Source organism: Labrus mixtus, chromosome 20 (genome assembly GCF_963584025.1).
Source record: "Labrus mixtus chromosome 20, fLabMix1.1, whole genome shotgun sequence".
Lineage (NCBI taxonomy): Eukaryota > Metazoa > Chordata > Actinopteri > Labriformes > Labridae > Labrus > Labrus mixtus.
Window position 1 is genome coordinate 19,302,663 of NC_083631.1, and position 23,822 is coordinate 19,326,484.

The 23,822-nt window shown below is 40.7% G+C and overlaps 1 protein-coding gene across 1 annotated transcript; it reads left to right on the forward strand.

Annotated features, from left to right (window-relative positions):
• The first annotated feature begins 3,275 nt into the window (after positions 1-3,275).
• arhgdig (Rho GDP dissociation inhibitor (GDI) gamma) lies at positions 3,276-23,701 on the forward strand. Its single transcript, XM_061026538.1, has 6 exons — positions 3,276-3,993; positions 14,232-14,405; positions 14,676-14,759; positions 20,231-20,307; positions 21,115-21,178; positions 21,551-23,701. The coding sequence occupies exons 1-6, from the start codon at positions 3,921-3,923 to the stop codon at positions 21,745-21,747; spliced, it is 669 nt and encodes a 222-aa protein (XP_060882521.1). The 5' UTR covers positions 3,276-3,920; the 3' UTR covers positions 21,748-23,701.
• Positions 23,702-23,822: the final 121 nt, after the last annotated feature.

The window sequence follows — 23,822 nt, forward strand, 5'->3', positions numbered from 1 at the left end:
TTTGATTTGTGAGTCACTTTGTTTGGTACACCTGAAAACAACTTTTCGACTCTTGTTGTTGCTTTTCATCAGTAAAGCTGGTTAAGTCTTTCAAAAGCTTTTTTTTAAGCCATCAAAAATACAAAAATAAAGAGATGCACCTTCATAGCTCTTGTAGCACTTCCCTCAGTATCCACTAGATGTCAGTAAAAGCAATTAAGCACTGGCTTATTGGGCTGCTGCAGGCATGCAATCTTCATTAACTAGTCAGCTCAAAATGATATGATGTCCATGTTTGATTTAAAGCTAATGATTAGAACAGTACTTGTATACACTTGCATCGATGTATGAGTATATGTTTCACCGATAGTGATTCAGTTTGGTATGTTTTATTGCGTATGTCATTAATACAAGAATACAAAACACATGAAGAGGGGCCATGGAAGAACCCTCCATTTGGAAACCACAGCAAAAAAAAAAAGGTAACACTAAAAGTATTACAAACAAAATCAATAAAGCATCTTTATATAATTATTTAATAAGCAGAGTTAACAAAACAGATCTAATACATCAAGAGTTTTTCGCTCATAGGCAACTTGGGAGTGCAGTTTCCAGTGTATAAACTGGCACAGGTCTCTCCTGATGTAAGTCCACATACCTGACTAACTGGTCTGAGATGGAACTGATGTAGCCGCCCAGTGTTTCCAAATGGAAAGAGGTATCGCATCCTGATACACACTTCCATGTGAGCAATGTGTGCAGTTAGAAAACCATATCAGTCGACCTACTGTTTTCATTTTATGTCAGTTTTCATGATGTATACTAAGATCACTTTACATTGTAAATCCATACCTCCATGATATCATTTGTTATTTGTATTAGCTTTTGGCTAGCATAGAACAGCTAGTAGCAAATGGCTCTATCTCTGCTCACTTATCATTATGGTGTGTTACATTTGTTTAATAACAGTAAAAACACTGAAACTTGAGTGTGGTTTGTTGGCAATTTTGGTCACTTTTGTAGATAGCAAGGCCACAGACAGTTTGGCAGCTTGGGCTAGCATCAAGACTGAGGAAAAAGGGGGTAAAAGCTAGCTGTGTTTAAAGCTAGAAATACTCACAAAGCAGCAGCTTTAAAGTACATTAATGTGTGTGTATTACACGTTTACAGTTTCCCCTCATTTAATACACACATTGAATTATGCAAACAATTCTGTAAACTTGAAGCTCATGTAGCCACCTTTCATGGCAAGAAAGATGCTAAACACATTAACCGTGGCTGTGGTCTCTTCAAACTGTGTTGTAAGATTTAACCATGAACCAGCAAGACTGAAACTAAATTAAGCCATAATTAGTTTTTTAAAGACCTGTTCTAACCCACTTAAATGCGTCAGATGACTCAGCATTGCCTCCATCAGAATGCAAAATATCCTTTTATGAGCAAAATGCGTCTGCGTTGAAAAATGCTAATTGTATTTTTAAGTATTTTTGACAGACTGAAATATCTGAACAAATTGATAAACTGTCCTAATGCAATTAAATGTATGCTTTGGAGTTATGAGCCAGAAAGGTAAAAGGATGCTAGCGAGATTCAACTGCAAATATCTGTGAATGGTTGACATGTAGTGAAAACATTTGAAAGATTAGAGAGCTAGCGAGCCATGTTGTTGTCCCCAAATCAATATTTTAACAATAGTTTATTAAGTGTTGGAAGCAGTTTTAAGAAGAAACAAGTCAGCAGTGGCCAGCTAAACTGGAGTGATGTACAGACAGTTTCCCTTCACCTTTAACCTTTGCACCTTTCAGCCAATCAGGATACAATATGCAGCAACAGTAGACAACGACATATGACAGCTGCTCTGAGTTAGCGCTAAATAGAGAGGTGATGCACTGACTCCGTTCTGCGGCTGACTCCATGTTACGAAAATAAAACTCAGCACAGCAGGAAGTTAGCCGTTGCCTGCTGAGCATTTTATCAGGTTTATCCTGTTTGAATAGAAATATGTGGCTCTGCATGGCTGAACCCTGGGGGGTGGGGGGGGCGGGGGCCTCTCATGCTCAGACACTCTTTATGACACCATTCCCGACTACCTTGTTCAAGCACACATTTTATAGACGCCACTCATTCCACCAGGGACCACTGCTGCCGCTGATTTATATTTCCATAAAGCAGTATGATATAATGGGTTTATAGCACAGCTTGCTTCGGGATAGACAGTGAAAAAGACCCTCTGTAGACACTGACACGGGTGATATGTGGGGCTAGTCATAGAAAATGGATAGTTTTACATTTGTGAACCATTGTAAGAGGTTTTTGAAAGTGAGGCTTAAGAGTTTTGACGGATTATGACGGTTATTTCAATCAGAGAACCAGACGGTTTGTTCTTTTGAAAGCTTTCATGAGCTCTTTTTTTTTTTTGTATTGTCTGTGCTTTAAAGATCGAGTCTGGATTGTCTTGTTGTTGGGCATGGTCACATCAGGTTAGCCAAAGATTCTTGTTCAGGTGTCGTTTACGCTTTGGGTGTTCAATTCATGTTTATACAGACTATTTAGAGATTCAATTCAACTGCATGCAGCATGTTTGTAAAAAAAATAAATAAAAAGGAGGTTTTAGAGGGTGAGAGACAGAAAACAGAAGTTGTCTCATAACATGCCGTAAGACAGCCGCACAGCCGCTGAACGACATGTGAACAAGGTGTGTGCGTGCAGACGTGTGTGAAAGGGAGTGTGTCTGATTGTCAAGTGAGAAGTATCCCCCTTTGTGTTTCTCTGTCAGTGAAGAGGAGAGGGAAGCAAAAAAAAAAAAAAAAAAAAGGAGGGCGAGGAAAAATTCAAGATGATGGAGGAGATGATTGAATGAAAAAAAAAAAAGATGAAACTAACTGTCATGATTGAAGCAGCACTCCTGACAGGGTGTGGTCAGGGAGATAAAGAAGAAGAAGAAGAGGAGGAGGGAGGAGGAGGGAGGGAGGAAAGGGAGATAAATAGAGACAGAGGGCGAGAGAGAGAAATGGCGTGACACAGTGATGAATAGGTGGAGGGAGAGAGTGGACGCCGCGCGAGAATTCAGGAAAAGTGTTGAAAAATTAAGAGGAAAATTAAAGCAAGGAAAGAGTTGAGGAGGGGGTAGCGTGAGAAGGAATGAGTTGTAGAAAAAGAGGGGCAAAAGGAGGAGGAGGAGGTGAGGAGGAGGAGGAGTAAATGAGGGAGGGAGAAGAGAGAGAGAGAGAGAAGGGGGGGGTAAAGGATGAGCTCATTGCAGTCTCTGGGATGATGACACGAGGAGGAGAGGAGAGGAGGGAGGGATGTAGGAGGGGAGGGGTCCGCTGTGAATCGATAGCCAGCGTCTGACACACACACACACACACACACACACACACACACACATGCGGCTTCAGGCAGCTCTGCCTGCTGAACCAGCGTCTGACGGCCAGCGTTAGCTTTTAGCATCTTCTGCTGACACTTAGCATTTTGGCTTCTTTGCTGTGGAAATAGAAGAAGAAAAGAGAGGCTGCTAATAGTGTCTGCTGCTGCTTCCTCACCCTCCCTCCCTGTCTTCCTCCTCTCTCTCTCTCTCTCTCTCTCTCTCTCTCTGTTTCTCGCTCACACACATCCCCATCACACCCACACCTACACCAAAGGATACCCTCCCTATTTTTCTCTCTCTTACGCCACCACGTTTTCTCCTCTTCCCCTTCAACCCCTCAAACTACATTTTTAAAACATTTTTTTTTTGTAAGGAGGACATGCTTGTCTGAGTCCCCCTTTCTATTTCTAATCTAAGACTTTCTTTTGTGGATTTTTTTCCTGCTCTGATACTTTGTTGCTACCTGTGGAGGTCCCCCCCTCCCCCCCCACCACCACCACCACCACCACCACCCGGTTCTCTGGTTTTTCTCCTGCCAGCCGTCGCACTGAGCACAGCCCCGCAGAGAGGCACCATGCTGGGATTGGACGTGTGTGAGTTCGGGGGTCAGGTGCTGGAGCTGCTGTGGCTTACTATGTGCTACAGAGGTGAGGGGGTGGATGTGTGTGTGTGTGTGTGTGTGTGTGTGTCTGTGAGTGTGTATATGTGTGTTTTAAATGCTCTTATGAATTAGTTTAACTTCACTGATCCAGTTTAGAATATTCTGTGGTTTAAAAACATTCATAGACTGACATCAAATTCAAATCATCTGTGTTTGTGCTCAGGTCTGTGATTGTGTGTGTGCGCGCGTGCAGTATGTCTCTATCCTGGCGGGTGTGGACATTTTAATGTCCAACATGGGGCGCTGCCAAGACAAGCTGAAGGTGGTAGATCAATAGCTATTGATCACACACACCCTGTGTGCATGTGTGCTCTGTGTTTGCTGTGTGTGCCGGCTTTGTGATTACGTTTCTGCTCATATATACATTTATGCAAAGAGTTGAGTGTTCGTGGGAAATGTCAGCAGAGAAGGGAGTGTTTTAGTGTGTGTGTGTTGTGTGTGTGTGTGTGTGTGTGTGTGTGTGTGTGTGTGTGTGTGGGTCTGTGTGTGGGTCTGTGTGTGTGTGTGGGTCTGTGTGTGAGAAATGACACAGCGTATGCCAAATGCCTAGAGATGATGTTACTATTGTCTGCTCTTTTTTTTCATTTTTTGTTTGCAACAGTCTCTAATTTATCTCTTTGTGTGATTGTGTGATTGTGTGTGTGTGTGTGTGTGTGTGTGTGTGTGTGTGTGTGTGTGTGTGTGTGTGTGTGTATGTGTGTGTGCACATGCTAACTTAGCACACTGCAGCATTGCTTAGCAGTTACAGATGGTGGAAGAGACCTGGGGTTCCCCCTCACACAGGTGTGTGTGTGTTTAAAAATGTGTATTTTGTAAGAAAGTGGGAAAAGCCAAAGATGGAGAGAGACAGAAAGAAACCAAGAAAGGAGAAGAAGTGTGTGAAGTTATTTCAAAGACAAGGACACAAAAACAGAGAGAGAGGAGGGGAGAGAGAAAGTGACTATTGCAAAGAAGGAAACAGACAAAACCCACCAGGGATCATTTTCGATAAGAAAGTCACGTAAGCCAGGAATAATCAACTCCATTTACTTTTTAAATTTCAAATAGTTTTGTGAATTGATCGCTCTGCCCCATTCACGATTCAAAAAGTCACAGAAAGTCACAACTTTCCATTTCGCTCATCACTAATTAAGAATTACAAACAGAATATCAAGTCCTTTCTGGGAATAATCTCGAGTGGCGACAATTACCCCGAAAGTTGTAGGTCCACCTCGGCGAGTAGGTGGAAGTGTTGTCCTGTTTTCTCTGCTCTCAGCTGAGGTGTTGCTGCTCTCCTGAAACAAACACACAAAATATCAATAAATACAGATGACGACACTTCAAATGCAGGTGTTAACCAAAGAAAAAAATTGGATGTGCAGATGAAGAAAGGCACAAAACCATCAGCTGTCCGGTTCTCTGGTAGAAGAATGTCCTAAACTTCACCTGCAGCAGTCGCTTTCGAAACACCACTGAAGCATTTCATCGTTGTGTTTGCTGTTTGAATGTCCTAACAAGAAATGCTACCATCGCTTTTTCATGTGTTTTTTAATGCCAGTAACAAAACAACAACAACAACAAAAACCCAGCTTTTAGGAAGTAGAAACTCTGAGCTAGGAACTTTAAGGGATTAGTACGGAAGCCCTAAGTGGACATAAATCAATACAGTCTATTTTCTCTGTTAAAACGAGTGATTTTTGTTGTATTCTCGAGATCTTGACTTATTTATAGTGAATCCCTAGAGTTGCAAAGTACACAACAAACAGAAATATGCTAACTAATATGCTTAACTTTCCTCATAAGTGTGGGCAGCATGTCGTCTGGCCTATCACAGTGACCAGCCTGATGTTTTGTTTTTTTTAGATCACCAGATAACTGTCCCGTTATTAATTAAATACAAGCTTTGGTATCTCCAGAATTCAACCTAAGACCTTTTCAGACTGATTTTTGTAATAGCACCACAACTAAGCTCATCCGTCTTGACGTCTTTGAACATTCATATTCGCTCGGCGTTGAGAGAGCACGGCACAGCGGGAGCTCCACATACACACGCAGTCAGACAAGCACACACACACACACACACACTGCGCTGTGCTCACTCGCTGGTTCTGCTGATACTGCCTCTGTAACGCCGCTGTTACTACATCCAAAGACCCTACAGAGGGGGGGATCACTTCTTTCCCCTATTACGCCTCCATGATATTCAGATTGAAGTCAAACGTCACAGGGGCGTACATATCGCTGCTTGAAACATCAGTCTGAATAAGGCTGCTATTAATAATGGGTATACCAGGTTATTGACCCAAGATGAGGGGATGAATAAGTCGAGATCCTGAGACTTATAAAATTAAACAGAAATAACTCGTCACAGGAAAATTAATTAAACGTAATGCGCGGATGCTTTTGCTGTATCTGAGCAAGGTATTTGTGGAAATGACACATGGAGTCTTGTCAAAAACACTTGGCTGAGATTGAATTTTGAAAAATGAGGAGGAGGAGGACGAGATTTTTTTGAAAGGGAACGTGGGAGGAGACCGAGAGGAAGATAAATGGCAGGAGCGAGGAGCCGAAATGACGAAGCGAGAAAGGAAGGAGGCTGACAAAAACCCGAAAAAAAAGAAGATCGTAGGGGGCAAAAGAAAGTGAAAAGAAGAAGAAGACGACGAACGCTGAGATGGAGAGGGACGAATGGTTAAAGGAGGACGAGTAGGTGGGAGCTGAACGGGAGAAGGAGAGGGGTTAAAATGAAAGAACACAAAAGGCAATATTAGTGGATGAGATCAACGTCTTGTGTCAGCAGCTGTTTCCAGGAAAGAAGAAGTGTGTGTGTGTGTGTGTGTGTGTGTGTGTGTGTGTGTGTGTGTGTGTGCTGTGGTAAAGACAGAGAGTGGGTGAGGCCCTTGTGGCAACTCTCTTCATCAGCTGTCAACCAACAACACAAGCTCGGTCATTTGGCGTTCAAACAGGCTAATTGAATTCCTTTCTCCTTTTTTTTTTTTTCTCTTTCTTCATTTTTTTAACTCACACATTGTTCCATCCTCCCTTTTTTTCCTCCTAAGTCTTTTTGATTTTACCTCCACCTTGTTCTCCCGAGCTCTCTCCTTTTGTCTCCTGTATCTCCCTTCTTATTTCCTTCTCCCGCCGTCAGATTAAATAACACAGCCTACCATCCTTCAGTCTCACATGCGTTCCTTCTTCCCCTCTTCCTAATCTACCTGCTCACTCTCGCTGGTCGTGTACACACGCGGGCACATTAGTTTACTGTACCTGACTTCATCCCTCCTCCTTTTCTCTTCTGTGCTCGTCGTGAGAAATGAGATCGTCTGGGTGAGCAGACACATACGAGACCAATCAAATCAGTCAATTAGACAAGCTGCCGTCTGAACCCGGCTGATGGGGCCGCTGTGGACAGATTACTGCGTGGTGCTTGTGTGTGTGTGTGTGTGTGTGTGTGTGTGTGTGTGTGTGTGTGTGTGTGTGTGTGTGTGTAAGAATCATTACATGGGAGGAGGTTAATTATAGGGGTTGATGTATATTCACATTGCTTCTTTTCCATTGAGGGCTAAATATGTCACTATAGATTTTCTTTTACTCCACTCTTGTCTTTCAAAAAAAAAAACAAAGTGAGAATGCTTTCTACGTTTAAAAAAAAAAAACAGCATTGATCTTGCTTTCCATTGATCAAAATGGAAACTTACCTGAATTAAAGTGTGAAATATCTGTTACCTTTCTGAGCAAAGAACAATCCAAAGGTCCCACATTAAGTCTGAGCAGCAACCTCCGGCGTTGAAGAATTAAAGCCGGTGTTGAAGTGCTCTAGTGTTCACTTGAGGCTGGCTAAAAAAGCCAAGGACTCCCAATTGGGTCCCATATTTAAATGCCCATTTTTACAGCAGAATTATAAATGTTTACAGTGTCTGTTTAAAAAAAAAAAAAATAGTTCTCTATTGTTCATTCTTTATTGGAAACAAAAAAACTGTACAGAGTTATGCATCTGTTTTTTCTGACTAAGGTTAAGAGTTATTTAAACATTTGCATAATTATGGGCGTTGCCGAGTTGGCTGACATGTCGCTGTTTGCAAAGAGGCTTAAGGCTCACCTCGGATCTCTTGGTCTGCTTCTAGACTGATAAAAAAAGGAGGGTTGACTCAGCATTTTCCGATATGGCCACCGCCATCGTCGGGCTTGGTACCGCCACTTCAGACACCAATGTATGAGAGATGTTCACCTTTTGTACAGTTTATGGTTGATTCTCAAGTCCAGCAGCGGATGTTCTTCAATCATCTTCCATTTCGATTCGTATTTGAAGGAAACGCCAAAGCTTTCCTCTCTAGACACTTTACTTTGTTGTATAATATTACAAAAGAGCCGGTGAAAGACCTTACTCGCTGCTTTATTACAAAGGCCCAATGTTAAACGGTCATGAGCACAGCACTTAGCAAGGTTACAGTGGCAAGAAAATTCCTCCTCTTTAGTTGCTGTTTGTGATGCGTTTTTACTGATTTATGTTCATTTAATGTTTCTTCTTAAGAGGACATCTCATCTGAACACACACATATCTTAGGTTAAACCTCTGCATTACACAGCAACACTTTGAACGACTGCAACAATACAAGTTAAAGATATTTCATATTTTCTACAGAATCTGCAGCATCCGGGACATGACGTCACAGCTGGCTCTTATTTGTCATCTCAGCACGTCATCAAATATGGCTCTATCTTTTTGCTGGCTTGTGTGATGAAGTTTTACGAGTGTCTCCTGTGTTGATAGTTTGTCAGCAGCCTTGCACGGATATCTTGCAGGTGACAGATCGATTCTCAGTGTTACGGTGGAAAAGGCCACGCACTGACAGCAGCCCCGGAGACTGAAGCAAATCCCCGCTGCTGTAATGCTGTTATGCTGATCATTCCTCCTTTACTGCTTTTTTTTTTCCTGCGGTGTAAAAGCTTTTATTGGTTTTGCAGAACCCTGGAAGATTCATTTTATCCTCCTGTGTGTGTGTGTGTGTGTGTGTCTCTCTCTCTTTTTGTATATGTGTGTCACAGCGTCCCAGAGGTCTAGTTATAGTATTAGAACAGAGCGGTGACAGCAGGCCTCACAGGACGATAAAAAACAGCAAATCCACGCTTTGGGCACACATTCACTCACTCACACACTCACACACACACTCACACACACACTCACACACACACACACAGTGTAGTGAGAAAGAAGTGTTTTCCTGACACAGTGAGCAGTTATCTGGGTTAAGGGAAGAGAAGGCAGACAGAAATTAATTATGAAAATAGAGGACGGCTGCTCAAGCTAAAGGAAAGCTGTTTAGAATGAATTTCTTAAAGTGTAGATAAAGTTAAACATGTCCTTTTTCTTTATGATAATATTAAGGCTATGTTTTCAATGAATAATTAAATGATTATTATTGAAGCCTTATTATACTAATGTCTATTTGCTGTTGGGTAGAAAGTATGATTAGATTATTAATACTCCTCTTTTATCTGTCAGCAGCTTGTAGCTTAGCTTACAGACTTACTGCACACAATAGGTAGCTTTGGCATGAAAGAAACGCGGCCTTCCCACCTCTGACAATTTTCATCATAACCAATTATAACGGTGTGAAAAGATAACTGGACTCGAGCGAGGGTCAGCAACAAAATCAGCTTGATTCAATTGCTTTGAGTGTCCTTACAGCCTCCGAGCAACGCAGTGTGAAGCAGTGTGATGTGACACTTTTGTACTGAGCCCAGCTTGCTGTTATCAGATGTCAGTCTTTGTGCTAAGCTAAGCTTTCTAGCTATACTGGCTATTATTAGCCCTTGTAGCCTAATCATCATACAGCCATGGGAGTTAAATCAGTCTTCTCAGAAATAAAATAAGGCTTCCCCTTTTCCCAGCTAGACCCAACTTTGATGTTTTTAAAGCTTTTATGCTAAGAGCTAAATGTGTTAGCTAAGTGTTAGCAACAACAGTTGCATTTGGAGCAAGCTTTACCATGACCTGGATTACTGAGAACATACACAGATAAAAAAAAAGGGATATTTATGATTCTCATTCTATGAAATGGGAGAAGCATTAGCATGTGACCGTGGGTCGATACAATGTGATACACTTTATTGTCCCCTTGGTGGATGCTCAGTTGTGTGACGATCACGGTCAGTGTGTGAGACTTGGCAGCTCTAGATCCTGGACATTGTATAAGACAGGAATAACAAAAAAATATGCACATTCGTTGAAGTCTCATGGCAACAGGGAGCCAACAGATGAACAAATGTTTGATTGTGTGTTTTTGAGGTCCCATGTTATGCAGCCCTCTTCCAATACTTCTTACCCTGAAGCCATGTTTCCCCCTGCCAAACAGATTGCATTGTTGATTTTCCCCCAACATGTTAGTTTAGCTGTTTTGTTACGCAGATGAACACTGAGTCAGATTCTTGTGGTTGTTTCGCTGGCACGAGATTCTTATTTTTTTGTTTTGTTGTTGCAAATTTGATTTGGCAACAGGGTTCAAACTTTGGTCTTTTCGTTAAAATCTGTCACGATGAAAAAGTAATTCTGAGATATTGTTTTGTACTTTTTACTCAGACATAAGAAGAGAAATCATGTTGCATTAACTGGATATTTGAGGATACAAGGGTTGCAGTTTGGTTACTTTCTGGTTCTGTTAAATAATGAACACAAACCAGGTATTCATGTATTTTTAAAGGTAACAAATAACTGAGGTCTTTTTTTCCCAGTAGCATCCCTCTCACTTTTTTTTGTGTTTAAAAAAAAGGTCAAAACGTTAATTGTTCCAATCACCATGCTTTTTTTTTCTTCTTCTTTTTTGCGTTTCTGCAGCATCACTGTGTGCCAGTTTACACTTGTAGCACATATTTTACAGAAGGCACATGTGTAATGATGCAGAAGATTATTCCAGAAGCAGCTGGGGTAATGAGGCAGTTTGACAGGCATCAAAGAAAATCCACAAGTTAATATCACATCACAGACGGGGGGCTAAAAACAGTTGAAGGGACCACAAACATATCCACACATGAACACACACACACACACACACACAAGCTTACACATGCACACACTGTGCTGGCTAACAAATGTTGTTAGCAGCAGATTTTTAACACCAGATTCACACAATATGGTAGGTTTTATCCCTGCATGTTCAGACTTAATTAAGATGCTTCCTCGTGTTTTGGCAAGCAGTAAAATACACAGAAAATCTTCCATAGTTTATGTCCTGAATGCAACATTTTTACCTCGTTTTTTTTTTTTTCAATCTCCAAAACGTCTTTTTTTTATACAATGTGGCCAATCTCATAACCCATGAACTGTCATCATGTTGATGCCTCTGGGAAATATGGTCAACTTCTCGGTCATTTCGGTGCAATCAGCCGTTAGCCTTATAGGACTCTAGCCCTCTTTTTCTGTACCTGCAGCGCTTACAGTCCAATTAACAACTTCAGAAGAAGCCATGTGAAAGCAAAGTGGAATCTCCTATCCAGACATGTCTGTAAAAGAAGTGCTTGTTATTTAGTTTATTAAAGCGTCTGTTCGATCTGTCTCTGTTGAGTCTCAGTTTTGCACAGATGCTTCTCTGTGGCTAACTTAGGTTGTATGAACCACAAAAAGAAATTGACTTCCTTGTGATTTATTTGCAATTACCAGGTCTTAAGTTTGCAGAAAATATCAACGGTATGATGCAGATCTGTTCAAAGTAAAATCGGAAGCTTTGTCAGATCTGCCCTCAAGGTGAAAAGGAAACACATTTTCAAATCGTCGTGCCAATTTCACGACACAGCGTCAAGCAGATTCTTTGCTCAAGTTCAAATTCTTGAGACTCATAAATAGTTTTTAGACTCCCTTCCATGGGAGCCTCGATATCATTAGAGCTGATAAATGTCCTCCTGCTTTTGCTCTCTTTACAGACGACATACACCAAAGAAAAAAAAACATACTACAATCTTGAACCAGAACACCACAGATACCAAAGTCTGGTCCTGTGTACACATTTTACATTTTTTTTACTGCAACTTTTGACTGCAAAATTTTCCATCTTTTTTTTCAGTTTAACATATTTCATTTCCGATTTTAAAACCACAAGGCCGATGCCATAATCTTCTGTAAACCCACTTGTGAAAACCATCATCTTAAAGGCTGCAAACAACAGTTTCAATTTGAAATACATCAAGAGGTCATTGACTACCATTATATGATGAGAAAACATTTTTAGCTTAAGATTGGTTATAAAAAAAAAACTACCACAAGAGTGTTTAAACCCTCAGAGAAAACCTTCCTGTTTGATTAATAAAGATGCACCTTCGTGTGCTGTTGTATATATGTGTGTGTGTGTGTGTGTGTGTGTGTGTGTGTGTGTGTGTAAGTGCAGAGTGTAATAAAACAAGATGTGCCATGGCTCTCTCTTGTGGCAGGTGAAAGTGAACGCTTTACTGTGTATTTTTCTGTCACATAAAATAGATTTGCAGCAAAAGTGATGTCACCGCACAGAGAGTTGAAAGAGTTGCCATGGATACTGACAAACTTGGTCGTGTTTGGCCCTGATTGGGTGGGGTGCTGCTACAAACACAGAGTGAGAGTGTGCGAGAAAAGCAGAAAACTGTGTGTGTGTGTGTGTGTGTGTGTGTGTGTGTGTTTGTGGACACCTATATGCTCGGCCTCTGTGTCCCCGTTTAACATCTTTGATATCTGAAATCTGTATAAACACTGTGTGACTGCACATTCATATGCACTTTGTGTGTGTGTGTGTGTGGGGGGGGGGAGCTGAAGTGTGTGCGCAATTGTGTACCGTCTTTCTCATCCAATTATCTTTCAGCTCAGCTCGGAGCTGATGTACACCGAGCCGTCTCATTATGAACAGTTAAAACAGAACCAGAGGCCATTACAGGAAGCTATTACAGCACAGTAAATAGACTTCCAGCACAGTTTGTGTCTGTGGGTTCTCTTCTCGGGATAATTGCATTCTAGAGGTATGCAATGTGAATCTGTGTTGGCAGCCATGTAACATTTATTGTACCAAACGATCTCTGCTCTGCTCTGCATGTGTGTGTGTGTGTGTGTGTGGGTGTTGTCCTTGTAAGTTGTTGATAGAAAAGCAAAGACTTTGCATCTTTCCTTCACCTTGAAGTGGTTAAAATATGCTACTTGTTGGTTTATTTCATGACCACAGATTTGAGTGTAAAAAAAGGACTATTGTCAGCAACCTTTTATCCGATCTAACGCACTTTATTTATAGAGCGCTATTAAAACAACACTTACCAAAGTGCAGCGCAGAGAACTGATAGCAGAAATAAAAACGATAAAATACATTCAAACATATGAAGGCCATTAAAACACATACTGATGCTGTGATTAAGAAAGTGTGTGCTGTAGCAAAAAGACTCAGAAACACACAAGAAGTAGGAATATTAAGACTTAAACACGCTGACAGTTTGGTTGACCGTGTTCATAACCTGCACTAATCGGGTGTGTCCACTGTCTGTCGTTTGACCTGTCACGTTTGTCCAGTTATTTTAGATATTCCAGTCTGCATGTATCCAATCTGATGATGGGGTACAGATGAGGTGGAGAGGCTATAATGAAATTTGATATTGAATCAAAAATCCCAGATGAAATCAAACCCCGGATAGCTGGAGCTGCCCTGCGTAGAGTAATATGCCTTATTAATGCACTCTTGCCTGTGTTGGTTGAGTTTTTGACTATCTGCTCTTATTTGACTTTTTTGATAGCGTTGTAGGTACAGTAATGATACTTGTGTTTTGTAAGTATGTTGTCAGCCCACAGTTTTTAACAGTTTCTTATCTTAAATTTAGAAAAACAATGATTTTTTTTTACCAATAAGAAGTTCATTCATTTACTCCCTTCACTGTGATAATGGCCAATCCAAACAAAATAAATCAACAGGTTCAAATATGAGTTCTGATCAGTGATGATTTTGGTGTCTGTTGGGGCCCAAGGGAAAAAAAATTCAAAGGGGGCCCCTCCAAGCTGCGTTCATCCCCATTATGTTATAAATAATCTGACAGCAACACATTTTTTTAGCGGGTGTTATGCATTAAAGTGTCTCTATAGTCCATATTTAGGCCCAAGCAGTTGCCTGTTTTAAAGAAGCTGAACTTTGAAAAAACGTTAGATCGGCTAAAACTGCTGCATGCGCAAGGGAGGGAGAGTATTTGGTATGTTGGTACGTCACACACACTGTGACTTGTTTGTAATCGTTCAATGTTTCTTTCTGGAAGGTGTGATGGCTAACAAGAAGGATTTACCAATTGAGGATGAGGAGGACGAGAGAAATTTGAACTACAACCCCCCTGCCCAGAAGTCTTTGGAGGAGATCCAGGGACTGGACAAAGAGGACCAGAGTCTGGTCAAGTACAAGCAGACCCTGCTGGGGAAGTTACCTGTGCCTACAGGTGGGTGTGTTCATTGTTCTGGACGGTTACCTTCAAGCGCTAACATCTAATAGTTTTGACACCCAACATATTCAAGCAAAAACATTTCTGGTTTTAAGGAGTCTTTCCTGCAGAGCTAGCTATTTCCACCTGCTTTCAGTCTTTATGCTAAGATCTGAGATGAGTATGTAAAACAACAAATAAGGAATATTCCCAACAAGTAATGTATGTGGTGTGTATTAAAATGAAGAACACTGATACTATAATAATTACACTGTCTTTTATCTCCAGACCTCTCTGTACCTAACGTCCAGGTGACCAGACTTACCCTGCTGTGTGACACTGCTCCTGAACCAATCACCATGGACCTGACAGGTACACACCCCGTGCATTCAATCGAACACTCAAACATTAATGTTATGGATCTTGTATGGTACTGGCACGCCATCGCTTCCTATATAGTGACTTAAAAGCACAGGTTTTCACTGGAGCGAGGCGTGCTGCATTTTCTGTGCAGAGAGACTGCAGTGGGTGTGTCCACGCTGGAGAGGAGAGACAGCTAAATGTTTGCTTAGTGGGCAGTATCGACATTTCCCCCCTGGGAAGGCGACATGCAGGGGAGTGAGGCTGCTTCGAGTTCTTTTTAAGCGTGTGTGTGTGTGTGTGTGTGTGTGTGTGTGTGTGTACTGTAATGTGCATGATAATCAGATGGCTGCAAAGAGATTATGTCACTTGCTTCAATGCGTTAGTTCGTACATGTGTGTTTGCAAGCATGTATGTGTGTGTGTGTGTGTGTGTGTGTGTGTGTGTGTGTGTGTGTGTGTGTGTGCGTGTGTGTGTGTGCAGGTTCACCTATCGTTGATTCGTGTGTGTCAGGGTGGTTTGATGAATGGGTTTAACAGTTTGTGTTTCTGGGTCGTGGCTTTTTCGTGTGTTCATGAGTGTCTGTTGTGTGTGTGTGTGTGTGTGTGTGTGTGTGTGTGTGTGTGTGTGTGTTTGTTGGGTGCAGAAACAAACATTTGATGGGTCAAAGAGAGGGTACAGTACAGACCCATTGCCTTTGCAGTATGTGAAGGAGCCCTCATGGATAGGTAAACATACATAGATACAAGTCCTGCTTTATCATTAAATTAAATACATCAAAACAAAAGTACAATAATGTCAATATTTGAATCCATATATTTTTTTTAAATTTTCAAGTTGACAAGAAACGGGTGGGCCATACTTGGTCTGTATAGCTGGACAGTCCACAGTCAGTGTTATAAGAAAGAGGGTGTGTATGTGTGTGTGTGTGTCAAGGAGGGATTTGTCTTTGTCTGAGGATTCCCCCGCCGACTGCACCCACAATAAAAAAAACATGCACATTCACGAAACGCGAGACAAAATCACAGACTGCTCAAAGGTCATCTGGTTGCTAGGAGATACTGACTTTCGCTCTGCATCAAACACACTGTGATAGAAAGTATGTGTGTAATGGATGGTGTGCCGAATTGCGTAAAAAAAAGGTAAGAGCCTGCTGTTCTTCAGCTCCAGACGGATCTGAGGCCTTCAGATCTGGTCTCGATCACAGATGATGAAGAAAGGAGAGAGGCGGATGGAAGATCAATTGAATAATCTCTACTTGGATTTGAGCGCTACAAATGTCTGGCAGGAAGACCGTTACAAATTGAAGCGTGGACTAAAGGAGCATTTCAGCTTTCATAAACATGAGGCGTTTACACACCATCACAGGGAGTACTTACCAGCCCAGGAAATAGTTTCTAGTTGCTACAGAGGAGTTCAAGTTTACTTGAAATGACAACAGAGACCAGAAAGCGCAAATATGACATCATACCCAAGAAGCAAGCCACTATGGAAGTAGAAAACATTGCATTTCCTTGAGTGTCTGCTTGAGGCTGGCTGCAAAAGATAAGGACTCATTTTTAAATACGTGGTATCACTCTGCTATTGATGATGTCACATGTCTGTCTTTAGGTCTAAACATGACTCATTTGCCCTAAAATGAGCAGAAATCTTTAAGCTGAAGAGGAATTTGGTTTCCCTTACTTGTGCTGATCCTGCCTAAGTATTGCGACGCACCAAATCACTGAATCCAGACCGCTGCATAAGCTGTGTAGTTAAGCAACGCTGATCAAACAGTGAAAAATAGCCTTCTTTACATTTCCCAGTGAAGCTGTAAAAATGTAGATTCTGTTAAATGTTGATGAATTTGTGCGCTTGTGCCGCCGCGCTAAAGAGGAGAAGAGAAATTGCTCAGTGCTGTGTGAGAGAAAGTCATCTTTAATCATTCATCTGTTGAGCAGTATTGAGCAGCAGCGTAATAATCCATCATGCTCGGCGTATCGCGTTGCAGCCGTGATAGCCGAGCCGGCACCAGGCTGGACGTGAAATGGACTTTCCATCCGAGGCTGAATGCATTAGAGAGCTCATTATACACTGTAGGCTGTGTTACCATTGCAGTAGGAGCTCTAACTGCTAATGGGCATTTACTGCTCTGCATGTGTGGGTGTGTGTGTGTGTGTACTAGCGAGACGGAGAAGAAAGGGTGGCAAAACCCCGGGTCAGATACACTGTACTGTAGAAGAGGTAATTGTCTCTTTTTTTTCCATCAGATCAGAGCCCTTCACCTTGTATGAGTTTGTTTGGGTGGATGTCTCAGCCTATAGCTCCTCACCTGCTAACCGCTCCCTCGCGCCTTCAGGAGGTGTGAACTCCCTTTAGCGCACCCAGCCTCAGATTATCCGTCAAAACAGACGACGACAACAGGGCAGCTGGTGCAAAGAGCGTTTGCTTTTTTTTTCGCCCAGCATGTTTTTTTTTTTATGTCCAGTGAAGCATTTTACACATTTCTTTTTGATTAGGTAACAAACACAGTTATCACCTATGCATTAAATGCATCACTGTGACGTCGTTTTAGGTTCATGAAACATCCATTTCCATGAGTCTTAACCAAACAATATCCATTATTTATCTTATTCTTGAGCAATATTGTGTTTCTTTTCATTCGACTGTCAGTAAAAATGCTGCACAAGCATATTTTGTAACAAACCCCCTTTGCTCTAGGATCTCGTTTTATTCACTCTGTGGCATGCTGCCAAATGGCTCTGCACAAAGACGTATCCTTGAGTCTGACGTTTCAGCGCTCTGCTGCCCTAAATTTATAAGCACAGGCTTTGTTAAACTTTCATGTTTCCGGTCTTCAGGGTTACTACTGCTGAGCACGCATGCTACTACAATCCCACACACGCTTACTGTATGTATGTATGTAAGCCACCAATCTGTGCCGCTACATTTCTATTTCACAGTATTGTTATGTCATCAATACTGTGTGTGATCAGAGTTCTATTGGGTGTAAAAACGATCAGAGATGAATCTGTTTAAAGAAATGCATGCTTGCCTGAACCTTTGTTGCTGTAAAAGCAGCATATATTAAATATGCCCCTGAAGAAAAAAGAAAAAGAAGAAGTAGAAGAACATAATAACGTTTGTCTCCCAAAACACATATTGCTATTTTCAATCCAACATTGTTATATGTCTTTGATTTATAGTTGCAGTGTGGTTCTTAGAGGCCGATCAGACCTTCTTTATGACCTCAATCTTGTCGTTACGGATGTCTCCAATCGAGCCTTTGACATGATGTGGTTCTTTCCTGATCATACAATCAGCTCCTGAGAAGGAGAGATAACTATCAAGGCGTCTGCGTCAGGGTGAAATCTTTTAAGGTTGAGTTCCTCTTTCCCATCAACAGTTTGATTTACACACCTTAGGATGAACTCTAACAAATATAATGTTTACATCAGCCTCAGATGTCATTTGTGTGTAAGTGCTACATAGTAAATTTCTAACCGCTAACGCACAGAGCTAGTCAGTTCTTTACTGGAGTAAGTCAAAAATATGATGTTATTTGGTGTACCAGGCATTTTTAACTTTGTTATTTCCATAATCTGTTTAGCCTTTTGCAGCAGTACAATAGTTATCTCATGTGAGCTTCAGCTGTGTTTTCTGTGGGTAGATCTTTCCTGTGCATGTGCATCCTTGCATGAGAATAAATGATGTGTGTCTGTGTGTGTGTGTGTGTGTGTGTGTGTGTGTGTGTGTTAGAGGATCAGGTAGACAGCGCTCCACACTGACCTATTTTCTCAGTCAGACGCTCCCAGGGGAGGCCGGCATCTCTCCTTTTTTTTTCTCTTTCCTCCCCGTCCCCTGAGACGAGAGAGACGGGCGAGGAGAAGAATCCAAAAGGAGAGGAGCGCTTCATGCAACAGTTCTTAGAAAGAGAGACCGACTAAATGAGACAGGAGTGAGAAGGAGACGAGGCAGTGAAAAATGTTCACCCCTAGAGGAACGGTTTTATTAGCTAAATGACTTCCATTTTTTTGATTTTATGTAATGGGACGTTTAAAGTGTTTCATGTTGTGGTGTATTACTCCCACACCTCTGACAGTCATCAAAAGCAGAGATTCGTCTTGGCAAGATGCAGTCCCCTGGAGGCTTTCACCTATATGCATACATACATTTATTTTTACCACGTATGACACCGGTGGGAATCAAATCTGTAACCTGTCTCTGCCGCCTTTTTGGGGAGAGATGTTCTTCAGTTTAAGACGCCGTTCGTCGGTTGCTCCTCTTCTGTCTCCCTCCTTCAACACATCCCTGCTGTCCGCTTTTATCTTCCCTCCTCCTCCTCCTCTGTATCTCCTTCATCTCCTCTCTTCCTTCCTCCTTTCCGTCTATTAAGAAGCACTCAGGACTGATGGTCCAGTTTAAATTGAGATATAAGCTGATTAGGCAGTGGATACATTTCTGATTGTGATGGGCTTTTACAATGGCTTTTGATGCCAAGGGTTAGCTGGATCTATACAAGTATATCATCTATTTCACCGCACACAGACTTTATTTGTGACTGTTCAAATGAGGAAAAGATCTCTTATTTTCTTTTCAAAACTCTCTTGTTCTTAAACCTTTATAATGGATGTGACTAAGTCATTAACAGGCCGCCTGATATTTGGCTAACTAATGGATGGTGAGATTAAAACACAAAGAAGTAGCCTGTAGGATTGTCAGGACACAATCATTTTAAGCTTTGATGTGATTCTTGATTTGAAATTCAAGTATCAGCAAAAAGATAAATAATAATATTCAGAAGTCCCCGGCACCACATTTTGGGTATTCTTGTCTTTATTCACCAGAAATTTGCAAACACACTTGGCTATGTCTCAGTATAAAGTTGCAAAAAAAAGGACTTGAGAAATGTCAGTGTTTGTCGATCTGTAAATTTGAATGGAGCGCCGCTGCTTTCACTACACCAAAAAAACAATTTAATACATTTTTTTTGGGGGGAACTTTTTGCCTTTATAGGATAGGACAGATGAAGAGAGACAGGAATCGTTGGGAGGAGACAGTGGGGGAGGACATGCAGCAAAGGGCCGAGGTCGGATTCAAATCCGACCTCGGTGCTGAGAACTACTGTCTCCGTATACCGGGCGCGTCATAACCACTTTAATGTGATTTTGCTTGTTGACTTATTTGTTTGCTTCATTTTTATGTGACCTCAGATCTGTTATATCAAATGTTTTATTACTCCCAATAAAAAAAAAAAAAAAATACAATTTTGGATTACACCTTTAAGTGTATGTTTTGGCGTATTTCATGATGGTTACTCTGACATAATTCCGATTTGTAATGATGTAAAGTCTTTTGTCCTCTGCTGATTGCTTCAGGTCTTCTTTTGTGATATGATTCACGAGGTTAAAAGAAAACCAGCAGTGTGATCACACAGTGAGTCACTTTGTAGCAGATGATGTCATCTTGACATTGAGTGATGTTTATTGTTGCTGTTTGTGCAGGAGACCTGAACGCTCTGAAGGAGAAGACCTTTATCTTAAAGGAAGGAGTGACATACAGACTAAAGATAGACTTCAAGGTAAGATGGATGGATGCAGTCCCAGTGGAGTGTTAGTCATGGAGAGATTTACTGTACATTACAACGAGAAAGGAGCGCTGTTAATGTGCATAGATGAAAACAAGATAATCAGGTATTCACATTAAGTATTGAAGAGATGGAGGAGGAGAGGCCGTGCTGAGTAAGACAGTATGTGCTTTACTATCAAACCACAACATCAAACAAGACCATTATCATATTGAATACAGTGCTGTTCTGTTTACAGTGCCAGGAAAGATTAGAGCTGGAGAAGCAACTTGTCTTCAAACAGAGAGCATGTTATGAGGACACCTTCAGGGCAAACTGCATCACTGCACAAAAGCATGAAGTCCTCAACCCAATGATTATTTTTTTTGTATTAGTGGATAGTGTTATCTACCATAAAAAAATGGTTTTGCATGAAATTATTTTATTGTCATTCCATTGATTTATCCCTGAAGTACAGTTTGCTCGACATGAGGACTTGATCACAGCCTGTAAAAATGAACCAGAAACCCTTTCTGAGAGAGAAGTAGGAAGCTTTATAAAAAAAAATAAAAGTCTTGATGATGTCATAGTGATGTCATCATGGCAATCACATTTTTTTGTTGAGATGATTTTGTGCAAAAAGCCTACATTTCAAATTAAAGAATGAGGTTTGACAGAGGTTGTCACTTAGTAAACGAGAGACTCTTAATGAAATAAGCTGATAAGTTGCATTGTGGGAAATGTAGTGTGTACTTTGTTTTTTTTTTGTTTTTTTTCATATACTGTCTGACAAAGATTTGATGAATCTGTGTGTGTCTGCAGGTGAACAGAGAGATTGTTTCTGGCTTGAAGTACCATCATGTTACCTGCAGAAAAGGAATTACCGGTAAGGTCATTTTCCAAATGTCTTTGTTGAAGGAAATACTTGAATATTTATCTGCTGTTTACTGTGGTGGTGATTATGAAATGTGACAAGAAGACACAAAGATTTTCTCTCATAGATTCACAAGTAAGAATTCTCATTTTCTGCTCAAGTGATGTTGACTTAAATGACATCACATAAGGCAGTTTATATGTTTCCACACAGCTGTACAGTTGAGTGACAAAAACTGTACGCAGCTTTCTTCTTTTCTAGAACTCCAAAATACTTTTAAACAGATAGAAAACACTGTGTAGTTTTTATTGGAATACACATTTTCTTGAGCAGAAAGATGAACACAGCTTTGTTTATAAACTTGTGTCTCGTGTCTTCCTGCAGTGGAAAAGGTGTCGCACATGGTGGGAAGTTATGGCCCTAAGGAGAAGGAGCACGAGTCTGTGGGCCCGCTTGATGAAGCCCCCATAGGCATGATGTCCCGAGGTCACTATCAGGTCAAGTCCCGCTTCATTGACGACGACAAGATTGTCTACTTGGCATGGGATTGGAACTTAGACATCAAGAAGGACTGGGATTAATGACGGCAGAGAGATTGAGAGGGATGACGCCATCTTTCCCTTTCGTTCTCCCTTATCCTTCACCTCCCTGTTGTCCTCCCCCAGTTCCCCAACTCCATCCTGAGAGGCTGACGCTCTACCTCTCTATCTGCTCATCTCTCTCCTTATTCTTCTCTACTCGCTTTTCTCTTCCTTGACTTGTTTAGTCCATGTCTTCTGAAAGCCATTAGATGACTTCAGAGAAAACAGCCCCTCGTCTCTCTGCCTTCTGTTTTTTTTTTTTTTTTTTTTTAAACCTGTGTAACACACAATGAGGCTTTTGGAATCGTAAGATCCCCTTTATAACTTCCACCCATCTTTGTTATGTATCCAGTCATCATAAAGCCACGACGGGTCTGGAGAAACAGTCGATGAAAGGAATCCAGCTTAAGGCACATAGGAAGTTAATTAGATGTTTAGAAAACTTTTAAATCTGCATAACTGACTTTTCTAAAGAGAAGAGACGAAAAAATGTTAAATGGGTTGATGCTCAGCTTTTGTTTTATCATTTCAAAGAGAAATCATTCTGCAAAAGCTGCCTTTAAATCCAAAAGCTGCCAGAGAATCATCACGTTTTTAAAATATCCTACAGCATGAACATAAACCGGTGACACGTGTCTGTGTTTTACAGAGTAAACAACAAACTGCTAAAAGATAATTCCACTAATTATTCAATAGCTGAGCTCATATGGACAGCCCATCATCAAACTCTCGAAAATCAATGGCAATATTAATCATCCTGATTTCTCCGCCCAATGCATAGTGGGAAGTTGAGTTCTGAAATGTAATAAATAAAATTAGGAATGATTTTAAAAACTCCTGGTTTAGAAAATATAAAGAAGAGAAAAGCCCAGGCGTTCAGGGTTAGATCGCTTTTATTTGTACTTTTATTCACCCAGTTGTCTGGAGTCAGAAAAGAAACGTACACAAAGAGCCAAAGTTTGTGCTTTAACATTTAAGCCTCCTAGATTTGAAATGATTGAGCTTTTGACTGATCAAGAATAAAGGTTCAAGAATGTTCCTTTAAAAATGTCATTTTTTTCTATGATATTTTAAATACTTTCATATCATTACTTTTTTAAATGGCTTTTTTTTTTCTTTATTCTGCCTCACACAGAAAAAGTATCAGTACATCATCAACTGCAGCAAGAAATATTTTTTTTTAATAAAATGACCCTGAAATTCTCTTTTTTAATCCATAAAGGAAACGGTAAAGTAAGAAGAATTATCTTTGAATTCTGGTTCATCCACATTTTAAGTCTTTGTGAGGCTTTTATTTTGAAAAGGCAGACCAATGACAGACTGTAACTGAACTGTGCATATTGTAGAAAGAGATGCATGTACGTCCTTAAGGATTTGATACTCAGTACAAATTTACAAAGTAAAGCCCTTTCTAAACCTCTCTCGTATATCAAAGACACAAAATGTGAATACAATTCTGCTTTGAACATTAAGGAAACATAACGATAGTAGCTGAAACATGGAGTACTGTCTTAGGAGTATATCAAGGGTCGAACTAAATACCCTTAAAAAATAAGAGAAATCATTACAGTGTTAAGTCTTTGGATATGATATTGTTATTGTTGCTGAGCATACTGAACATTGAAAAACATTTGAAATCGTTGTGATCTAAGATTAACTGTAAATGTAGGCTTGTTGGGTGTTGCATGGTTAAGCAAGATTCTCTCTTCCTTTTTTATGACTTTATTGTAAAATTCTATGTGATTAAAAAACAAAAGAAGAAGAAGATACTAACGCAATATCCAGATGTCAATGGTTGCCATATACTTAAGATACGGTGATTACAGGGATGTTTTTAAAGGACCAGAGTCCTGGGAATATTTGTCTGTATCTTAAAACCCCGGCCTGTAACTATCTTCAAATATTTGTGTCCAATCGAATATCCTGTATCTTTTAATAAAGGCAATTCAAACAACCGGTGGGATAGTTCAATTGAAATATGTCGCCGGCACTGACGTGAAACTGAAGCTCAACATTTGGTTAAGTGTTCTTATTCCTTGTGTTGCTTTGGCGAGATGGCAGGGTTGTTATCACTC